Consider the following 20,845-nt stretch of genomic DNA (forward strand, 5'->3'; position numbering starts at 1 on the left):
GAGTTGTAAAAAAAATTCAGGGGGGATGGTCAATTTTTTCACCTTAAAAAAAAAGGGGTGGGGTAGTGTAATTAATGTAAATTATATTTTATAATTTATTATTATAAAATTATATATATATATATATATATATATAGTCATCGTGTATAGACCACACCATCACACCCACAGCCCTCCCTCTCTCCATCTCCCTCTCTTCCTGTCACTCTTTCACAGTCTTCAAAAAAAAAAAAAAGATTCTGATATTAATTTATTGACATTTAACTAAATTAACCCTTGTGTAAACTTTCAATTCAGCTCAACGGGCAGAAATAAACAATAATACAAGCGTAACTGAACTGTTTACTGTTACTATCTGTACCATCTATTTACTGAAAACAAGTTGTGCAGCAGCTGCAAGAAAAAATTGTGGCAAACAAAGAAGAAGTGGCCTGACCTAGACCTCTACCGCATGATACATCCTTCCTACTGTAAAATGAGACTACTTCTTACTAACACATTAACTCTGGGAACATGATGATGAAACTGCATAACTCTTTCTATCACAGCAACACATCTGAATGTGTGAAGAGGAACTTATTCTTTCTCACATACTAAAAAGCAGTCAGTCTGCTTGTTTCTCCTCAGACCCTATAGTTACTGAGGTTTAAAGTTGTTTGAAGAGAATCAAATATATTCATGTTTCACACTGCATTATTTAAAACTACATAGATTAATTGGTGTTTTCTAGTACACAAATATTAGACGTGCACATTTTAATTGACCATATGACAGAACTGAATAATCTTGCTATAGCATCAGTATTTTGATGCATCCAGACAGCTGGTTCTCAAAGTTGTATGGCTTGTGTGTAACTGTATGGATCCTTTGATTATCAGTTTACACATCTTGATCAGCATGTATGATGGTTGTGCGCGATCTGACATGATCTGGCTCCTTTCTGGGCCGCGTGTGTGTGTTTATGAGAGCTCTCTCTCTTTCAGTAATTCTCGTTATTTCGAGAGAGAGAGAGAGAGAGAGAGAGAGAGAGAAAGCTGCATGCTCCTATCAATGGAAGAGCTTGTCACAAAGTAGCGATGACAGTCCGAACTAACGGGACCACCCGTTGGTTCGACCTCCTATTGGTCCGACTTGTGGTTGATTTTGTCGGAGTAACGGGAGGTCGGACCAATGGGCAGTTCCCGAAAATATGACTCGGTCTGGCCTGGCTGGACGGCCAAATGTCAAAGATACAGTAAGAGAGTGAAAAGATTATCTTTGAGTGTGGACACAAAAATAAGAGCACTGCCCTCTGTGGCATGTGCAGTGTGTGAGTCCAAAGTGCTCAGCACACTATGAATGTTTGACAGTAGCCTACTGCATGTCAAAAAGATGTGGTTTGTTTTTCATTGGTGAGACTGCTTTTTTATGTCTACATCACAATTTACAAAGTAAAGAAAGGAAGGTCACATTTTGTCATCTACAAAACTGAAGACAAAAGAAGAGCGGTGTGGTCTTTATCATCAGGCCACTCCTTTTCAGGGGCACCACATACAGCCATAAAAGGTGGAAACAGAAGTCATCCTGCCATCACAAAATGCATTTCCTCCTGCTCTTCGGGATTGTGCTTCTCCCTAAAGGCAAGTCTTTATTCTGCTGTTTGTGTATTTTCATGTTTTGTAAAAAGAAAAGAAAAAAAGAGGGGGTCATTCCAGGTTACATGCCAAATTATGGCAGTATATCAACTATTTATTTGTTATTTTGCCATTGGTGATATTTACTTCTTCCTGCTGTTTGTTTTTGCTCTTCACCTGCAATTAAGCAGGTAAAACTGATTATTTTTTATTCTGTTGTCTGTCTGCCGGTCTGTAAAAAAAGAAAGAAAAAAAAGCCAGGTTAAGGCTGCTTTTCCAGCTTTTTTTTTTTTTTGGTAGCTATATTCATAATTTAGATTTTTCATAAATTTAATTTTCATTTTAATTTTAATTCAGACTTGTTATGATCATGTTTTCCTCCTCTTGTTGATATAAAAAGTATAATTCTTTTGTACTGATCTGAGTTTTGCATTTCATCAGCCTACTCTCTGAAATGCTATGAGTGTATACCGCCGCCCGATGGGTCACCCTGCAAACAAGTGGAAAAAGAATGCCTACCACTTCAACAATGCTCTTCGGTAAATGTAGGCACATCCGTGGGTATGGTACTTTGTTGATTGTTATTTTCTTCTATTATGTTATTTGTACATTGTTATTTATTGTGAATTTCATGGCACAGTTACACAGTTACAAAGGCTTAATCACAAAAAACAGTATCAATGTGTTTTTCATTAAGAAAGAAAGTCCCTGAGAAACGTCACATCACTATTGATACTAAAGAAATTGAGGTGGTAAATGAGTTCAATATTTAGGTATAACATAGATCCTCAACTTAAGTTTGACACGCATATAAAGAAGCTGTCTAGGGCGATTTTAGTATTCAATAACAACAGAGGCTAAGTGGAAAGGAACAGGGCTTTGCCTGCGCTGAAAATTTTGGGGGGCACCTGTCGCGCCATGGTGGAGTAGCTCGCCAGCATGCAAAAAGATACACTGTCTAGACTATAGAGCTCATACAGACTGCAAAGTAAACCACATATTACCTACATAAAATACTTGTGTAGTGTGTGTAATTATATTCTTTGCCACTTACATAAGTGCATATCAAACAGATGCCATCTGACACTACAGCACCTCTGCTCATTAATAGAGCAGAATCAAAACGTACTCATCTGTTAAAACTTATAATACTTCAAAGGGGTACCTCTCAGTGCAAGATACACACCTATGAAATTCTTTACCATCAGAAATTACATCCCAAACAGAACCAAAGAGGTTTAGTGTGAAAGTTAAACATTGGCTCAAGTAGCCCAAGAGGCAGCAGGAATGTGAACATTAATTTCTTACAAGTCATTGTCAATACAACAGCACTTTACTAATGTTTAATGTTAAATTTAACGTGCTTTTAAATCTACATTTCTGTTACAGCGGGCGCTGTAATAAATGTCAACACGAAAACTTGTGCTATGGCTGAGCAGTGTATCCAGGGCTCGATCAACTTGGGAGTCAGCCGAGTGACGTATGGCAGCAAGTGTTGCAACTCTGGGCTCTGCAACACTATGGATGTCGGAGGTGAGTAGGCTATTTATATTCCTCTATTCTTTGCGCCCCGAGCAAATTGTTCTTGTTTAAATTTGGCATGTAGTTCCCTGTGCAAAAACTGTTTAAATAAGAGTAGATGTAAGTAATGACATGGAGTACATGTGTTACATATGATATTCTTACAGTATTCTAACATTCTTACAGTCAGACTGAGTATTTCACCTAGGCCTATAACAAATCCAAAATTCCAAGACAAGACAGTAAATTACTTTTTCCTCTCCTGTCATCTGTTACAGACGAGCCCAAGGGCACAGTACTGCAAGTAGGGCTGCACATAGGCTACTGTATCATCAGACAGTGACAGTCAAATAACACATGCTACACCTTTACATTGTGTATTTAATAGCTACCTGTTATCAATGAAACCACCACCATATGTCCATAAGACATTAAGTAGCCACAGAAGAAGAGAAGTGCATTGCAATCATCACCATCTACCTCCCCACATAAAATAAACAATTTCTGTTCTGTGTTACAGCATACTCCAAAAATGCTCCCAATGGTAAAAAGTGCTACTCCTGTGATCAAACCGAGTGCACTACCACTACCATTACGGAATGCAAGGGTGAAGAGGACCGCTGCGTCTCAGTCTCAGGTACAGCTGCGAGTCTCTAACTATGTCCCAAAATGATTTCTACTTATAGATACTTTAAAACTTGAACCTCACACTAACTTTTATTTTCATTTTCTTAGTGACGGATCCTGTCACAACCATGAAGGGCTGTATTACCAAGAATATGTGTGGTCAAAGTGCAGATATGTTACAAAGCCCTGGAGCAAAATTGAACTGCTGTGAGGGCAACTTATGTAACAGTGCCACCAGCGCCAGTGCTGGTCTTCTGCTCCTGATGGCATCGCTGATCTCTATGTACATGATCTCTTAACTGACAGAGAAAAACAAATGTTAGCCCACTGCTTATCTTTTTGTACTTTAATCTACATTTGGCCTGCAGTGAGTGTGAATGTAGAAAGTTTATTAGGCAAAGTGTGGCAGTATCCTTTGGTAAAGTTATGATTCTGAAATCAAACATGTTTTGATGCTTTTACTCAAAAAAAAAGATGGCTTTCTTTGATTGTACTTGTTTTCAATATTTTCTGTTATTCAAAAATAAAAAAAGGAGGGGATCAAACTGAACATTGGTTCAGGAGTGAACTGAATTTTCTCTTTTGTGACTTATACAGTATGTTCTAGCTGCTAGACAGATTTTCTTCTGCTGTGGCTCAGGGTCAGTGTGAAGAACAACACTGGAGATCCTTACATCTTACTGTATGCTGAAGAGTATTTGTTGAAATACACTTGATTGAGTATAACATAAGGCTCATCAATGCACGTTGAACCAACACAAGTGTGATGATGCCTCAGTTCTGCCTGACTCATTCATAATCTGCATTTGGCCTGTAGTGAGTGTGAAAGTAGAAAGTTTATTCTGCAAAGAGTGGCAGTATCCTTTGGTAAAGTTACGATTCTGAAATCTATTATTAATCCAAGTTGTCAATCAAAAATGTTTTGATGTTTTTACTTAAAAAAAAGATGGCTTTCTATGATTGTACTTGTTTTCTTTGAGTTTTAAATATTTTCTGTTATTCAAAAATAAAAAGAACAATGGTTCAGGAGTGGACTGAATTTTCTCTTTTGTGACTTTCCTATGTGATCCTTCCAGATCCTTCCAGATCCTTACATCTTCCTGAAGAGTATTTGTTGAAATACACTTGATTGAGTATAGAACATAAGGCTCATCAATGCACATTGAAGTGTGATGATGCCTCAGTTCTGCCTGACTCATTCAGGTCTGACATACAGTATATGCAAATTTGTGTTGCCTATAAACTATCTCAGTGGCTATCCATATCAAAGGACAAACGCCATCAAGTAAAAGCACACCTGCAGCCATAAATTTGAGATCTTTTGAGAGATTTTTATACTTATCAAACTATTCACACACCTAATTTTTCTGGGTTATTGTTTAACTTCTTCTCTGTCTGTATCTGCTGCTAATTTTTGATGAATGCAAAACGCACAACTGAAAGCAGTGGTGAGAGATTTTACAGTTATGTATGTATGTTATGTATAAAAATGGATTTGCTGAAGCCTTGAATTTGATGTAAATGATCACAACTACCAGCCCACAACCCATAACTGAGGCACAATGGCAGAGAAGCATAATCATGATGTTTATTTAGAAGATGAGTGAATTCATTAAAGTAAACACACACACACACACACACAACTAAATTGACATAATTCATTCTTGAAATGAAGTTTAAATTTGAGAGCAAACATATGAAAGCAAATGTATTGTACAACATTTGTATTAATCAAAAACAATAAAAGCAGTATGGTCCTGTTGGGTTGTGATATTTTCCTGTTTTCATGAAGAACTTGACTTTTGCCATACATTTGGAAATCCTGCAACAAATTAGAGGAAAATTGGAATCAATTAGATTCTGACCACAGGAGGGTCATGTAACCACAGTAAATACATCAGACATGTTCTACACAATATAACTGGTCATGTAGCCTACTATTTATCTGGTCTAAAGTATCTGCATTTGACACCAACTGTAGTGACAAAGTAGTTTTTTTTGTTTTTGTTTTTTAATCTTCAATTCTCTTATTTCTCACACACATATAATTAAATTATGGTTTGATGTACCGTATTTTTTTGATATATTTCTTTTAATGTTTGGTTTTGAAATATGAGATAAATATCTTTACCAGATATGAATTAGGAATTAGGTGTTAGGTGTTTACTCACCAAACTACTCAGGCGTGCCACAGAATGGTGACTTCCGTTTACTATATCAAATATAAAGGGAAGCAGACAATTAATGTACCATTTGGTTAAACAAAACGGTATTCAAAAGAGGAAGAGGAAGGAATAGCTGTGCCCTGCTAAGGAAACTCACTCTCTTGGGGATGAGCAGCATGGTTTGGAGATTTAAGTGCCAAAGTTTACAGTGGTGGTGTTGTTTCTAAAGGAGAAGGAGGGAACCCACACACATGTGTTTTAGTCTTGTCTGCTTACTGTTAGGGTCGTGTAATGTAGTTGAGGAACTCTGATGGCACTTACAAGTAACCAACACTGAGGTCTGCAGTGTTACCTTGGCGTCTGTTGGGTTGATAAACGTTATTTTTGTGTTATTTGATATTCTCAGTGGATGTCTTACATATATTTCCTTTAAAATGTGTCATGCAACAGAATAATGAAACTGGTACCTTGAAAATCTGTTCCAGAAAGACTTCCTATAATGTGATGTAATAAAAATTAACAAAATATAATATAATAATAAATAATTTTATATAGATATACACAGTATACAGTATATATACATTACGTTTGACCATATATATATATATATATATATACATAATTGGTCAAATGTCTAACACATACCTGGGTTTCCCGTCTTCATTCCAACCGACACGTTCATCCACTTCTCGACTGAAAGGGGTCGATATAAAACTTAATGCAATTGGGAATCACAGGTGAATCTTTGCACTTGTTGTTAGGCTTTTGGCGGTGTGAGGTGTTGTGAAGTGTTCTTACCGGGAAAATCGGCTCCAAATGGACCTCCTGTGGGGAAAGCAAAATGTAACTAATTGTCAGGATGGGTCAACTTTGTCCAGCTTGTAAAAGAAACAGTCTGCTGACAAACCGTTTTTCTGGTCTTGGTGGTCTCTCCCTGTCCTCGGGATATCCCCTAGACATTTTGATCAAGGTAAATTGATTTAAGTAAGATGAGGTAGAAAGGCTATGCACAAATTTCATCAATCACTTTTATTTCACACAAGTCAATTTTTTAAGAAGCTTACCTGGATACTCTATCCCATAGTGATCTCCTGTAAGCATTTTGAGACAGTGATTTACTGCACATTTTGGTCAAGATGCATAAAATACTATTAAGCTGCACAAAGTAACTGGTATCACCTGTTATATCTGTCTAAACACCAGCTGTGTGGCTACTGGCTGACAACAAGGCCACAAATCTAAACAACCCCGCAGGTCATTTTTTTCAAACCTGATACAACACATGGCAGTGTTTCCTGTAATAGTGCACCCACTGCCACACTGACACACTTGTGTTAGTGAATAAGGAAGAAATGGATTTGCATGGAACCTGTTTACAAACTTTGACTTTTTGTCAAACTAATGAATAACAAATCATATGGATATAGTTTTAATTAATTGGACTTATATATATTATGTTACTACTAAATGTGAGATGTATGTTGAAGCAAGATATACTGTATGTATAGCTTGGGCATATATTCTACAGGTCAGTATTAAATATGACACTGACTTTGGTTGGGCTTCATAATCTCCTCTTGATTAAAAGTTAAGTTGACTCAGTTCAGTTATTAAGTTATAGTATTACATGAATAAATTCACTTAAACCTAATACAAATTCATGGAACCTGTTATGTCATCATTATATATGTTATGCATTTTATGGTCAAAATACAAACCTTTTCTCTGGTCGAGGAGGTGGTGTTAGTGAGTGGTCATTGTGCTTCCTGTTGGTTAGAAACAATGTAAATAAAGTCATGTCATGTTCTCAACTCTAAAGCCAATGGGGCAAAAGAAAAAAATCGAATGTATTGTGCACAGTTTGAACATATTTACTGTACCTTTTCCTCCAGACAACCACACCAAACACCACAGTTAGGATGATCGCAATCAGGACCAAAGTTGAGACAGGAATTGATATTGGAAGAGAGCTTTTGAGCTGGTACATCATTGACCCTGGTGATTTAAGAACAATTTAGGTTTGTTCAGATGTAGTAAAGAAAATATACAAGACAAGTGCAAGAGTTGTAGAGGACAGAAGATCATGTGCTCTCTAACCCTTCACATTCAGCTTGACTGTGGTGGCTTGTTGCTTCTCATTCCAGAAGATGGCAGTACATGTCAGGTTTTTGACACCATCTCCTCCTGCAACAATGAAAGTGATCGAAGAGGTCGTCTCCCAGACGCCTGGAGATTTCAGGGTGTTTGTAACTTCACTGCTTTTGTAAGGGACACTCCATGAGAACTCCGGAGGATGTGAGGAACAAGTGTGTTTCACAGAGCACGAGACATCTAAAACTGAACCAGCATCGACCTCTGTGGGAACCTGGGACATCACTGGAATTCCTGGGGAAGCTGAGAATACAAAACAGAAAATGCAGCGCTGTAATAGGTTAGAAAGCAAATAGGAGAATGTATTTGCAAATTAAATTTAAACAAGGTAAATAGTTGTGCCTTCAGACCTGTCATAATGATAAATACACAACTGTTGTTAAATCTATATGTCCGATGTTCTCTCTCTGCTTGGAAACAGAAGGGCCCATTGTCAAAAGGCTTGATGTCATCAATTTCCAATGAGCAGTCGCCCTGCTGCAGATCTCCCACTATTTTGGTGCGACCCTTGAAATGATCAAGTACAAGACTCTGGGCATTATGATAGACAACCCCCCCAGTCTTTTTGGTCCAAATGCCACGGTCAAGAATCACATCGGCCTCATACTGGAAGCGGCAAGGAATCACCACACAGGAGCGGGTCAGGGCTGTGAATCTGAAAGGGACGTCCGCAACGAGAAACACTGCAAAGAGAGACGAGTCATTATGTGGCATGTAGAAACGACTCATCATGTGACACAACAAAACAGAAAGGTGTGTTTTGAGAGACATGAGAAGTACACCCACTGTCATTTTCATGTGGATCTCTTTCTTCTATTGGTTTGACATATTCTGGAAAACATGACAGCAATTCAAATTGAATTAGTATTATAATTTGTTTACTTCCTGGCAGAAAAATAGAAAAAAAAGATTGTTTCCACTTTCATAACTGTACCATGAATTAATGGTTAGGCAACAGCCATTTAGCTTCTTCGTTTAGCATAAACAATGGAAAAGCTGGAATGGGGAAATGGCTATTCAAGATTTTACCCTACTGTTTCCAGGGGACTCTAAAAAGTGAGGTTTGTTGTTCAATGTCAAGAAAGTGACTGTTGTAAGACTACATTTGCATTTTCTTAAGTTGTTGTGGCCTCCTAACCACCATCCATTTCCCAGTCTCCACTTAAACTAAGCTAAATGGTTGCTGGATGTAGCTTCAGATTTAGATAGATAGATATACTTTATTGATCCCAAGCTGGGAAATTACAGTTAACAGGTCTACGGGTGTGACTGTGCAGCAGAGCATGCAGGAACTCACGTTTTATATGAAGGATTGTAGAGTCTGAAGTCTCCCCTGTCAGAAATCTTGCAGTGCAGGTCAAAGGTTTGCCATCATCTTCCAGGGAACCAATAAAAGTCAGATTTGACACAGTTTTGTATGTGTTGCTTGATAACGCTTTGGTGTATGAGGAACTGTGCATGTCTTTAAAGTTCCAAGCAATGAATGGTTCATTTTTCTTGCATGTGTAGGAAACAGAACAAATGACACTTGTTGCTACGCCCTCTGTTGCCTCGCCAGGTTTCTCGACCATTTTGATTTCTTTGTATGGACCTGGAGAGGAGATGTGATAGTGAGGCTTAGAGCTAAACAAGAAGATTCAATTTGAATCCAAATAACAATTTATCTCTGTCTCTGTACTCACATTCAACATTCAGCCTTAGCTCTCCAGTGGCACTTTGACCACCATCATAGCGAACAACACATGTCACACTCTTGTCTGTCTCTTGAACAGTCCAGGTTCGTTGAACTGTCCTTTCCCAAATCCCGTCTGTTACTAGAATGTCCACAGGGGGCTTGGCTCCTTGGACATCATTCAGGGTCAGGCTAGGGGGTGCAGAAAGACATGCATGCTGTACACTGCAGGACACGGTGCTCTGCTCTCCCACCTTGAGGTTACCACTGATGCTCAGGTGTGGCGCCTGTGCTTGATCTATACATTTTAAAGCAAGAACAGTCACATGGTAAATTGCAGTTTCTGGGGGGTTCAATTCACAAAAAAACACAGGTTCAAGTACTATACTTACCTGAAACAAAAAGTTGAGTTGTTTTATCGTAAAACGTGTGGTCCATGGTATGAAAGGAGGTAATGGGATCCTTATCTATCCATGGGTAAAGTCTATCCTGGTTGTGCGACATCTGCAGCCTTTCAATCTTAAGACTACAATTCCCCCCGCTCACAGAACCAACCAAGCTTGTTATCCCAGAGAACTCACTAATAATACTCTGTGATTCCCCATATACAGGTGGGTATCCATTGCTCTGATACAAGTACCATATTACCCGGAGGTTAGCAGGCTGGGAGTTTTTGTAGGTGAATCTGCAAGGAATGATGATACATGAACCTCTCATGCCTGTGATGCTGCTAGGAGTGGTGAATGACCAATCACGAGAGAGCATATTTCCTAGAAGAAGAAAGAATGGAAAAAATAGGTAATCTTTTAATTTACAGGCCGCTAATTATGTGATAATGTCAAGAAATAACAATTAATTGCCTAGTAATGTGAAGAAATAATAATGGTCAATTTCATATGTCATGTTTTTTCATAACGGTAAAATACTTGACTGTATTTCTCAACATTAGGCCTACTATGAAATTGACTGTTATGTCTAGGCTATTTCTAGACATTGTGATACAATTAATTATTATTTCTTGGCTATTTCTTGAAATTATCACATAATTAGCAGTCTGTAAATTAAAGGGTTGCCAAAAAATAAAACAATTTGCGGCAAAGTTTACACCTTTTAAACAGATGGCGTGTGACCCTTAACACTAAAGATATTTGTCGACCCTGCATCATGTTGTGTCTCAATCTGCAATTGCTGGCTTTGGCCACTTGGGGCCAGCAGAGACATCAACTATTAGTGAACCACCAGTTTGCTTGTCCCAGTTTGCTTGTGGGTTTGTCACTATTTACATTATGTAAAAATATTAGTCATAGTTGCTCTAATGTCGGCATGATGTGTGAGAAGTACAACTTTTTTTTCACTCATGCGAGATAGAGTAGAAGAAATCAAATAAATTCTACTCACTCTTCACCCTTAGGATGATGCTCTTTTCTTGGCTTCCTCCCCCAATGAACTGCGCAGAGCATGTCAGAGGTCTTCCGTGGTCGTTTCCAGATGCGGTGAATTTCAGTGTGGATTCAGTCTTCCACTCAGTATTTGAAACCTTTGTGGTGACAGTGGACGCTGGCATGTTTCCATAATTCCATTGGAGAGTTGGCATATTTGCAGGACATGTGTATGTGGCAGTGCATATTACTGTCTTTGCATGCCCCTCAAGAAATTCTGTTGATGAGGGGCTGATGGTCAGAGGTGAAATAGAACCTGAGATACAAAAGGTAAATATTAAAATTGTAGGTCAGCATGTAACAAAAACATGTTTTTTTTGGTATGTTCATCACATACATTCTGCATTTAAGTTCACAGATGTGGTTGCACGTAGGCCACCAGTGTGCCCGACGGTGCACTCCACAGTTTGGTGGTCTTTCTCAATGTGCAACAGAGTCGTCAGAGAAGTTTTGTACTGGTACATGAACGTGATGGTACGCCTCTGTGGCTGTTGCAAGTGGATGTTGAGATTCAGAGCAGGTGGGTAAGTGGGACATGTGTGATAAACAGAGCATTCGACTTGCACATATTGTCCAACCCTCCTGTCTCCAGTGATCATAATTTGTGGTTTCTCTGCAGTGTCTAAAAAGAAAACATGAACATGTATTAGGAATAGATGTGAATTAACTTCAATCAATAAACATTTCATATGTTCACTACCTACCCACTACTTCAATTGTTACAGTTGTATCAAAAAATCGGTAGGTGCTTTTCCCCACATTCTCGGGATCTATCCATGGGTAAATCTTCTGTCTGTGGTGATACCAAGTCACCGGGTAGATCATAAGACTGCAAGATTTTCTTGCTCGATTGTACAGATGTGTTTTCCTTTTAAATTGATCAATGACATGATCTGGATACCAGTTATCATAAACCAAAGGATATCCACGGCTTACATACTGGTACCAAACCACTCGATCTGGTCTTTGAGGTGGATACTGATAATAGTCAAAACTGCATGGGATGACAAGGCAGGAGCCCGCCAGTCCTTTAATGTGGCTGGGCAACTTCACATTCCAAGCACTGGAACTACAGAGAATAAAACCTGTAAGGGGAACAAGACAGTTAAGAAAGGCTACTGAAAGAAGGAAATGGCAGTTAGTATTTATATGTTTAATAGAAATTGAAATGTAGGCTACAAAAACTGTGGTACCTGTAATACAGAAGCTCAGGAAAATACGGTTAAATCCAGACATCTTTTCATTCACCTGAAATGTAAAGTACAGTTAAAATATGCAGTACGCTCTGCAACTTTCCTGTGTTCCTACCAGCACAGAAAAGTTGCAGAGTGCGGTTGCAGCCAGCGTGACCCCCCTCAGGCTGCAGCCGTGGCACGATTCATCCAGTTAAATGTTTTTCTACCACTTAATATTATTTAAGGTCGAGAAACTACATTGTGTTGCTTTAAAGTTTTTCCGAAGTTTTAAAAAGAAATAAAACAGAAAAATGTGTACTCATTTATCAAATTTGCTAGCTCCACTAGAAAACCTAATGAAAGAAAAACAAAAAAAAAATCACTTTAAGGTCATTAAGGTGGTGCCCAATAAGGTGAATTTCCATTGAGGCTAGGGACTCTCAGGGGACACATAATACTGACAGATGTACAGTCAAATTCAAAGTAGCAGATGGCAAGATTTCCGGTTATTAACTCTAGGGATAAGATTTCTCAGAGCAAAAGGATAAATTGTTACACTATTATCATTAAGTTATCATCATGCGTGCAAAGTCCCTTTGTGTCTCAAATTTCAGTTTTCTAACGTACATATTGCTTTGTACACATTAGTTGTTTTTTTGCAGTTAAACAGGAAGACCTAATCTTAAAATCACTGACACAAAAGCATTAACAAAGAGTTATTGAAAAATATTGTAACACATTCATCATACTTGTTTATTTAATATAAATTACATAAGTGTCATAGTAACAGTAACAAATAAAAACATAACTTTCATAATGCATAGTCCTTTTCTGTTGCTTTCATGTCTGAAATAATACAGATCACTAAAAAAGCACCAACTCATGAACATCTAGATTTTTTACAAATACAGGAAGATTTATATTTATCTTGTGTATTTTTTCCAAATTATTAGATTGCTTACCTCCATGAGTGAATGTTCAGTTTCACTACTTGTGACAAAGGTTCCTCTAATCTCTCTTTATGGACCCACGCACCACCACCACACCTACTAGAATGTGGGTGGAGGATGTGATTTCTGAGCTACAAGGGGGGAAAAATTCTCTAAAGCATACTGACATCCATGGCCGTAGCCAGCTATGAGGTCACATGCTATGTTGCTACATGAATGAGAAAATCTTTTTAGCACTATTTCCTCATGCCAAAGTTTACCTTTTTTTTTCTTTGATAGATGCCTGAATTGAGGTCTGTAGTTAACACAAGCTCAGTGCATTTTGTCATTAAATTCCCCAGCAAATAGCAACTTAAAATTAGCCACTGACCCTTTGTTGCTGACCAGGGGTGCCCAAATATGTTCATCGCGTTCGACCAGTAGATCGCAAACGTAGTGCGAGTGGATCGCCTGAAATTCCCCCAAAATGTTTCTATCCCCCCTATGGCATTTGGCCATTGATTGACGTACAGGGCAGGCGGGGGGCAGTCTGAGATCTTCTCTTCTCTTCTCGTCTCTTCTCGTCTAATGATCTATGCAACCCTGGTTGACTCCATTCAGTGCAAGCCATCAGAGTATGGTACATAAATGTATTGAATGTTCCAATAATGCTGTCACTTGTGTACAGTATTGATGGTTACACTGTTTGTCACCTATGTGCATCAATTTTGATGTGCAATACCAAGGATTACATTCCTCTCAATATCAGTTTGACGTTGTGTTATAATATACATACCATACTGTTCTATTTATCTGTGTGCCGTTCTACTTTTGTGTGGTGTTCTATGTATCTGTTTACTATCTAAATAAATAAACATACAGTATTTTTAGCCTTTTTCAATGTAGGCCATTTGTAGGTCATACCTCGGAAGCCGAAGAAATGTGGGAACCCTGTTGACGATCTGTACCAGTCCACTTTAGCAACTGTTGTGTTTTACCCGGGCTTTGAAAAACAATTAATTAGCAAGAATAAAGGCTGTTGTGTAACAGGTATGCACACTAAATCAAGTTAAGTCAAATTAGGTAAGTAATTACGTTTGAAGTTGTAAATAGTGGTGACAATTAAAGCAGAAGTAAGCGGAATGTTTGTCTTAAATAGTTATATCTTCCGACAGCAATCACTTACGTAGAGTGTTTGGTCCGAAACACGGGTCTGTCAGTCACTCTGCTCTGCTGTAAGCAGAGGAGAAAACTACTTGTATACTTCCTTGTATCCTACAACCTTTACCCAATGAGGAGAGAGAACGGCATGAAGGGCTGTGTGTGCAGCCAAGGGATGCGCGTGAATGTGGTGATGTAGGGACGAGGACCAATAGATCCATGACGAGGGCGGGGACTGCTAACTCCATCGGCTGACAAGAAGTTAGCCAAAACGACCGGATCGCTTACTTCTGCTTTAATCAGTGAACATTTTACATTGACTTTCCTATGACTATTGGATGACAGCTTCAAATGTGATATCACATGTGACTTTGTGCAAATTAGACAAAAAGGACACTATAACTACTTTGCTTTATTTCTGTATTGAAGGTTCAGGTTATAAATTGCTGTTCCTTGAAACCACAGCTCTCGGACACATAAACATCCAAGTTACAGTAAACAGCTGGACCCTCAGTTCCTCATTTGTCACTGCCCTCGACAGCTGAAGTTAAGTTTAATTTCTGCAGACATTAAGAATATTTAAGTGATAACGGATCGCTTACTTCTGCTTTACAGTAAGTCTTCCAAGAGTTGCTTGTTAGTTTAACATTAGCGTATGGTAGTGGAATTACAATGCAATTAAATCTGATGCATCTAAAAATCATGTGAGTTATTAAACTGTGAAGCATGGATCTATCTTGAAAAACTGTTAGTTTTGTATATAAAATCATGAAGACAATCAAATTCCACACTAAGGATACTTCCTTGAATTAACTTCCTTTTCAAGTGGGGGAGTTTTGCACACTGACACCTTACAGTAGTGAGGACACTTGACAGTGAAAAACTGGTGCTATGAAGACTGCAGGTGTGGCAAGGTGAAGAGGGCCCAGGCGGGGATTGAACCCACACCTCCTGGGTAAGAGTCACGAGTGCTTGCCAGTCACCCAAAGGGACATCCCCTCAGCCAAGTAGCCAGGGCACATGATCAATTGGAGGCATAGTGACAGGAACCTCAACTGTCACACAGGGAAACCAGAATGGTGACTTGGTGAGACACTGAACGTCACCATAGTCTGCTAATTGCAAGGCAGCGACAGCAAGGCGACTAGCTGGAATGACAGTGGAACGGGGCCTGGTGGAATCGCATACTGTCTTTGACCTACAGAGCCCAAATCGAGCTGTAATTTGATATACTTTGAGTGATTCATTATTTTTCCAATACAGTTGGGTTAAAAGCTTCGCTGGTTTGCAATGCTTCACTTTGCCATCACTATCATTTTGATCGGATACTGAGCTTAGGTGTTTTTTCCAATACGGCTTTAACCATGATGTGGTTTTTCATAAGTGTTGGATTACTAATAATTCAGTTTCACCACTGACGTTTAAATATCAAATTGATCATCTCACCAAATATAATAAGAAATAAAAAAAATGCACACATTTTTGCAAATTTATTAAAAGAAAACATTACAGAACTTATAGACACTACAGCATTTAGACCCTTTGCTATTACACTTGAAATGTCAAATCTCAAATTGTATTCTGGTTTATTATTATGGGGTCTGAGCATAGATTATATATGTATATACACAGTACTGTATATAGTAAAAAAAACAACAAAAAAACAACAACACTTTTATTCTTCAAGAAAATTCAGAAATTCTGACAGAATTACTCTCATTCATCTTTTGCTTAGTGACTATGATGGAAAAATAGACTCTTATCCTCATAGCAGATGGTTAGGCCAGCTGCCTGAGGATACATTGCCTTGAATATCTAGTATTTATCTCACTATAGCATGATACAGGCCCAGCGATGGTAACACCATGTCTAAATACAATACAATACTGACAAAAAAGGGCATATTTAACAGCTAATCAAAAGCAATAACAGTGACATTCAAATCATCTCTATACACTTTAGGAATAATGTGTAATATATTAAAATGTACTTTGCTTAATCAAAGAAATCATATTCTTTAAGTATATTCTAATTGATACCGCAGAGGTCATGCACAACAATAACTGAAATTACCAGACGCACTCACACACAAATGACCAGCAACAGATTTTTCTTTGGTTACAAATTATATCATTGGAAAGTAATTTTCTTTTTTCTTTTCATATGTTTCCATAGACATTGAGATCTGCAGTGTTCATGTAGTCATCACCATCATCAAGGTCCTGTGAGAGATGAAGGTCATTATTGCCTCTGGTACTACAGTGTTGATATTGTATATGTGCTGCAGTTATTTTGGAAATAAATAATTTGCAAATTAAAAATACCTCTTTGTAATTGTTGGATTTCCGTTGGCTGGAGTCCATTAAGGACAGCAGGTGTAATAAGGAGGCAGAGAAAAAAAGTAACATGAGACATTGATGTATACATAATCTCTATAGAATTTTACCAGCTGGTCATGTTCAAGAAGTATACGATATGTACCTTTTTGGGGAGGGAAAACGAGGCTTGGAGATTTTCTGGTTGGTGCAGGATTGTGAATTCACATTATTTGGCCTGTGGAGTAGAACTGATGTCACAACACCGTACATAGTAAGATGCCATAGACTATTTATTGTTTTATGATTAACAAACGTACGTATGACCAAAATCCACCATGTCCCCTCTAGGCCTTCTGTGATCGAAAAAAAAAACATATCATGTAATATAAATCCTAAACATTTTCATGCAGAAAATGAGACATTATGGTTTAGGCCTTTTGTTTTACCTCAAAAGAAAGAAAGAAATTCTTAAGAATTAAATTTGGTTTGACTGTGAACAAGTGTAAAATCTACTTTCAAAGAAACCTATCAAGGAAGCTGATGCTCTCTCGTCCGTGTTTTTTGCACTCGTACCTTGAAAATCTGCTCCAAATAGACCTTCTGCACAAAAAAGGAGAAGAGAAACTATGCAAATGTTACAAAGTATATAAATAAAAACACTGATGAAGAACATAAAAACACCCACACAACACATGCAAATTATAGCTAATCATTCTGTTCACAGCTGTATTTGCGGCAGCATCTCCAAAGTTGCACACACCCACATAGATCATCGATAAAGAACCTAACAATGCCTCTTGCCTTTGATCAGTGCGAGGTGGTCCTGAGACTCCAGAATGAATTCTGAAAATTTTCACAATGAAATTATGCATTTCTTAAATGAAAAGTTACTATTACACTTGTCTACTCAAAGATCAATAGTTACAACAAACCACTGTTGCTTCTCACCTGCGAGACAGCCTGGACAGTCGGTTCCACATGCTAAAAGTCACGGAAAATGATATCATAGTGAAAATAATAAAGAGGCAGAGAACTGAAATAATGTTATATCAGTTTAGTACCATGAACTAAATTTATTTTTTTGTCATTTGTACCTGCCATCCTGACTTTGGAGCTCCGCAATTCGTCTCCTAGAGTAGAAAGCAAACAATGTTGTTTCAGTATAAGTGTACACACTGAGACGATTACATTACTGCATTACTTACTTGTATTTTTTCACCATGAAAACACAGAAGATGCTAAAGATCACAGCGATACCAAGGCCCACGGCCGTGGGGATGATGATCTGTTTATAGTTTACTCCTCCTGTAAATGGACAATAAATAATAGAGAGATCATGTCAGATTTCTGCAGCTATGTTGCACAAATGGTTAAAGCTCAGAATCATGTATATGAACTTCAAAATAAAGGAAAACCTCAGTGGTCAACAACAAGGTGGAAAGCTCTTACGTTTGATGTACAGTTTCATTGATGCAGAGGATGTCTTCTTCTCCTTCCCATGAAATTCAGCTGTGCAGGTGACCTCACTGTGGTCGTCCTTCTCCTCAGGAATGAACGTCAGGATGGACTGTATCTCCCAGTTGCCACGGACAATCTGTCTGTGACTCTCAATGGGCTTGTCTGTGGTGCTCCTGCTCCATGTGAGTTTAGGCACATAAGAGGGACAGGTGTGGACGACTGAACAGGTGATAGCATAGGGATGTCCTTCAGTGGCCGTCTCTGGGTGAACCAGTAACGGCTTTGGAGGATCAGCTGTGAATATAAAAGGTCAGAGGTGAAGTAGGAAGCAAACCAATGTAACATCGACAGGTGTTGATATATGAAACTGTGGAAGGTTGGTGACATACTGAGCATGTTCAATGTGGCACAACTCTCAACAAAGGAGAACTTGTCTTTAGTGGACTGGTCATTCTCTGTTCGTGCCAGTTCAATCCGGAAACAGAAAGGGCCGTTGTCGTGATTTTTAACATCAGTCATTTCTAATGTGCAGTTGTTTTGACCCAACTCTCCCAACATCTTTGTGCGACCCCGAAAGTTTTCCAGGATCCTCGTGTTATCTTCATAATAGACAAACTGATCCATTCCCCTTTGAAGGTGCCAGATCCCTCTGAGCTTGGATGAGGGCAGTTTTTCTTTAGGATGGCTGAAGGAACATGGTATCACAACGCACGATGTCGTCAAGGCATCAAGTTCTTTTACAAGACTGGCTGTCCACTCTCCAGCAAACACAGGGCTGCAAAAAGCTGAAAGAGAAAAATAGAAGTGTAGAATAATGAAGTGAAGTCTGGTTGTTTTGCTGTTTTTTTTTGTTTTGTTTTTTTTTTTAAATTTTAAAAACAGTATACAAGAACAAGACTTGAAACAAAGAGGGGATGAGTTATGTTACCTGCCAAGAGCAGACAGAATATCTTCATGTTTCCTTCTTTGCCCTTGCTTCAGGTTTTGTTAGTGCAATACACTGTGGGATGTTAGAATTAAATAAAAGCAAATCAAAAATAGAATCACCAGCTCTACCTACTGCTGCCACCTACACCATGCAAATTACAACCCAGATGTGAAAGTGGAACTTCTTCAAAAGACCCTTATGTTCACAACATTCATACAGCAAACACTGCTTTTTTAATTTTTTAGTCCTAACAAGGAGGTTCACAACACAACTCAACACAATGCAATACATTAATCATGAAATTTCCCCCAAAAAACTAAAAACCTCATTCTATATTTTATTTGGTGGCATTTTCTAATGTTATTCTAACCATGATTATTTTCATAAAGTAGCAAACCAGTCTCACACACTTTGAACACCAGTCAGATAAACTGATAAAATCATGACAAGCAAAAGAAAAAAGACAAGAAAATAACTTGTAACTTGTTGCCTTGTAACAAATTTTTAAAAAAGTTTTCAAAGATGCATCATGCTTTTAGCCCTGAACTCAGCACTGCTTTACAAATGTATCATTTAAAGATTCAAGAAATTTAATAAAGTATTACATGGTACTGGTGAATTCTTACCTGCTAAAGCAGCCGAATGGTTGATGTCTGTGTCTACTAAAAACACCACTTTGAGAATGCTGACGTGCTGTGCTATTGTGCAGTTAAGTTGGCAAAGATGTGAACTCTAGAGGCAAGAGAAAAAACTGCAGGCTAAAGTGTCTCATTTCTTTGTATGGGGAGTTTAAAGCAGATGTATGTTGCAGTAGTTTTTGTTAAAGTGTGTGAAAGGTTTAAGGCAACTTCCATGTTTCGTATGTGCAGTTACTTGATAAACATATCTGATAATGATCTCATGTTGCAGCCAGGAAGCATAGAAGCAGCGACATTGTGGTCCATTGCCTCTATAATGTATATTTATTTATTATAAGAAACAATTGGTTAGCATGTGAGGGTTAACGTGTACATTTTGGGGGAGTTTATGATATTTATAACTAACCACGGATATTCAGTGAAACGACAGGGAACAGAAAGAGTGTAACACATTGACAACAACCAGGTGCCTGTCACAGTCCATAATAGCTGTGTTAAAGGAAGATCAGAATGATAATGTTTTTACGGGAAATAGGAAAACGGGAATGACCGCAGGTAGCGCCGCCACAGAGACCACCCCGACCCGGGCAGACAGGAGGCTCCACACCAAGGTGCAGAGCCCTTTAAAGCTAAAAGCTGAAGGACTAAAATAGTAAAATGTGGTATAAGGTATAAAGACTAAGAACTGAGGGACTAAAACAGTAAAATAAGGTAAAGTAGCCTATATAACTGCTAAGAACTGAGGGACTAAAACAGAAAAATAAGATCAAGTATATAAATGCTAAGAACTGGGAGACTAGAACAATAGAATAAGATAAAGCTAAGAACTGAGGGACTAAAACAGTAAATTAGGATAAAATATATAAAATGAGGATATAAACATGAAGAAGGGTAGAGCATGAAGGGAATTAAAATCAATTTCCCCACTGAGGGACAAATAAAGGAATGTTAACTTAAAGCAGAAGTAAGCGATCCGGTCGTTTTGGGTAATGCTGCGTTCCAGTCAGGCTTTTGAAACAGTAAATTACAGCTTCAAGTCACGACTTACGA

The 20,845-nt window shown here is 38.3% G+C and overlaps 3 protein-coding genes across 5 annotated transcripts; 1 reads left to right on the forward strand and 2 right to left on the reverse strand.

Annotated features, from left to right (window-relative positions):
* The first annotated feature begins 1,440 nt into the window (after positions 1–1,440).
* Positions 1,441–4,249, forward strand: LOC146972067 (phospholipase A2 inhibitor and Ly6/PLAUR domain-containing protein-like). The gene is made up of 5 exons (XM_085801858.1): positions 1,441–1,619; positions 2,055–2,174; positions 3,003–3,146; positions 3,655–3,771; positions 3,870–4,249. Exons 1-5 carry the CDS (start codon positions 1,577–1,579, stop codon positions 4,058–4,060), a joined length of 615 nt encoding a protein of 204 aa, XP_085657984.1. The 5' UTR covers positions 1,441–1,576; the 3' UTR covers positions 4,061–4,249.
* Positions 4,250–5,433: 1,184 nt separating this feature from the next.
* LOC146972068 (uncharacterized) lies at positions 5,434–13,413 on the reverse strand. 2 transcript variants are annotated; one of them, XR_015037845.1, is made up of 22 exons: positions 13,326–13,413; positions 12,382–12,436; positions 11,893–12,273; positions 11,526–11,810; positions 11,148–11,444; positions 10,142–10,519; positions 9,760–10,047; positions 9,375–9,668; positions 8,864–8,908; positions 8,428–8,760; positions 8,024–8,320; positions 7,807–7,921; positions 7,645–7,692; positions 6,991–7,017; positions 6,834–6,878; positions 6,725–6,751; positions 6,572–6,619; positions 6,394–6,420; positions 6,248–6,286; positions 6,084–6,149; positions 5,933–5,973; positions 5,434–5,583 (listed from the first exon to the last, which is right to left on the reverse strand). XR_015037845.1 is itself a non-coding variant. In XM_085801797.1 (21 exons), the coding sequence occupies exons 1-20, from the start codon at positions 13,329–13,331 to the stop codon at positions 6,116–6,118; spliced, it is 3,069 nt and encodes a 1,022-aa protein (XP_085657923.1). In that variant the 5' UTR covers positions 13,332–13,413; the 3' UTR covers positions 5,480–5,583; positions 6,084–6,115. The 2 variants fall into 2 exon arrangements, 1 of the variants encoding a protein (XP_085657923.1); XM_085801797.1 differs by lacking the exon at positions 5,933–5,973 and having other exon boundaries at positions 5,480–5,583.
* A 2,886-nt stretch (positions 13,414–16,299) lies between these two features.
* LOC146972069 (myelin-associated glycoprotein) lies at positions 16,300–19,292 on the reverse strand. Of its 2 annotated transcripts, XM_085801832.1 has the most exons (12): positions 19,158–19,194; positions 18,619–19,014; positions 18,221–18,523; positions 17,977–18,076; positions 17,866–17,901; positions 17,720–17,752; positions 17,573–17,614; positions 17,345–17,371; positions 17,089–17,124; positions 16,935–17,006; positions 16,778–16,805; positions 16,300–16,675 (listed from the first exon to the last, which is right to left on the reverse strand). In XM_085801832.1, the coding sequence occupies exons 1-12, from the start codon at positions 19,183–19,185 to the stop codon at positions 16,613–16,615; spliced, it is 1,164 nt and encodes a 387-aa protein (XP_085657958.1). In that variant the 5' UTR covers positions 19,186–19,194; the 3' UTR covers positions 16,300–16,612. The 2 variants fall into 2 exon arrangements, 1 of the variants encoding a protein (XP_085657958.1); XR_015037847.1 differs by lacking the exon at positions 16,778–16,805 and having other exon boundaries at positions 16,594–16,703; positions 17,345–17,614; positions 19,158–19,292.
* Between the last annotated feature and the right edge of the window lie 1,553 nt (positions 19,293–20,845).

Source organism: Trachurus japonicus, chromosome 16, assembly GCF_045865225.1.
Source record: "Trachurus japonicus isolate A0001 chromosome 16, Traja_1.0".
Lineage (NCBI taxonomy): Eukaryota > Metazoa > Chordata > Actinopteri > Carangiformes > Carangidae > Trachurus > Trachurus japonicus.

Coding starts and splice junctions, on each gene's coding strand:
- LOC146972067 (XM_085801858.1), top strand. CDS start 1,577: ATGCATTTCCTCCTGCTCTTCGGGATTGTGCTTCTCCCTAAAG. Junction 2,175..3,002: donor AAATGTAGGCACATCCGTGG/GTATGGTACTTT, acceptor TTTCTGTTACAG/CGGGCGCTGTAATAAATGTC. Junction 3,772..3,869: donor CCGCTGCGTCTCAGTCTCAG/GTACAGCTGCGA, acceptor TCATTTTCTTAG/TGACGGATCCTGTCACAACC.
- LOC146972068 (XM_085801797.1), bottom strand. Junction 11,445..11,525: donor TGTGAACTTAAATGCAGAAT/GTATGTGATGAA, acceptor TTTGTATCTCAG/GTTCTATTTCACCTCTGACC. Junction 10,520..11,147: donor CATCATCCTAAGGGTGAAGA/GTGAGTAGAATT, acceptor TTCTTCTTCTAG/GAAATATGCTCTCTCGTGAT.
- LOC146972069 (XM_085801832.1), bottom strand. CDS start 19,185: ATGAAGATATTCTGTCTGCTCTTGGCAG. Junction 17,753..17,865: donor CTCCAAAGTCAGGATGGCAG/GTACAAATGACA, acceptor CGTGACTTTTAG/CATGTGGAACCGACTGTCCA. Junction 17,007..17,088: donor ATGGTGGATTTTGGTCATAC/GTACGTTTGTTA, acceptor TCTACTCCACAG/GCCAAATAATGTGAATTCAC.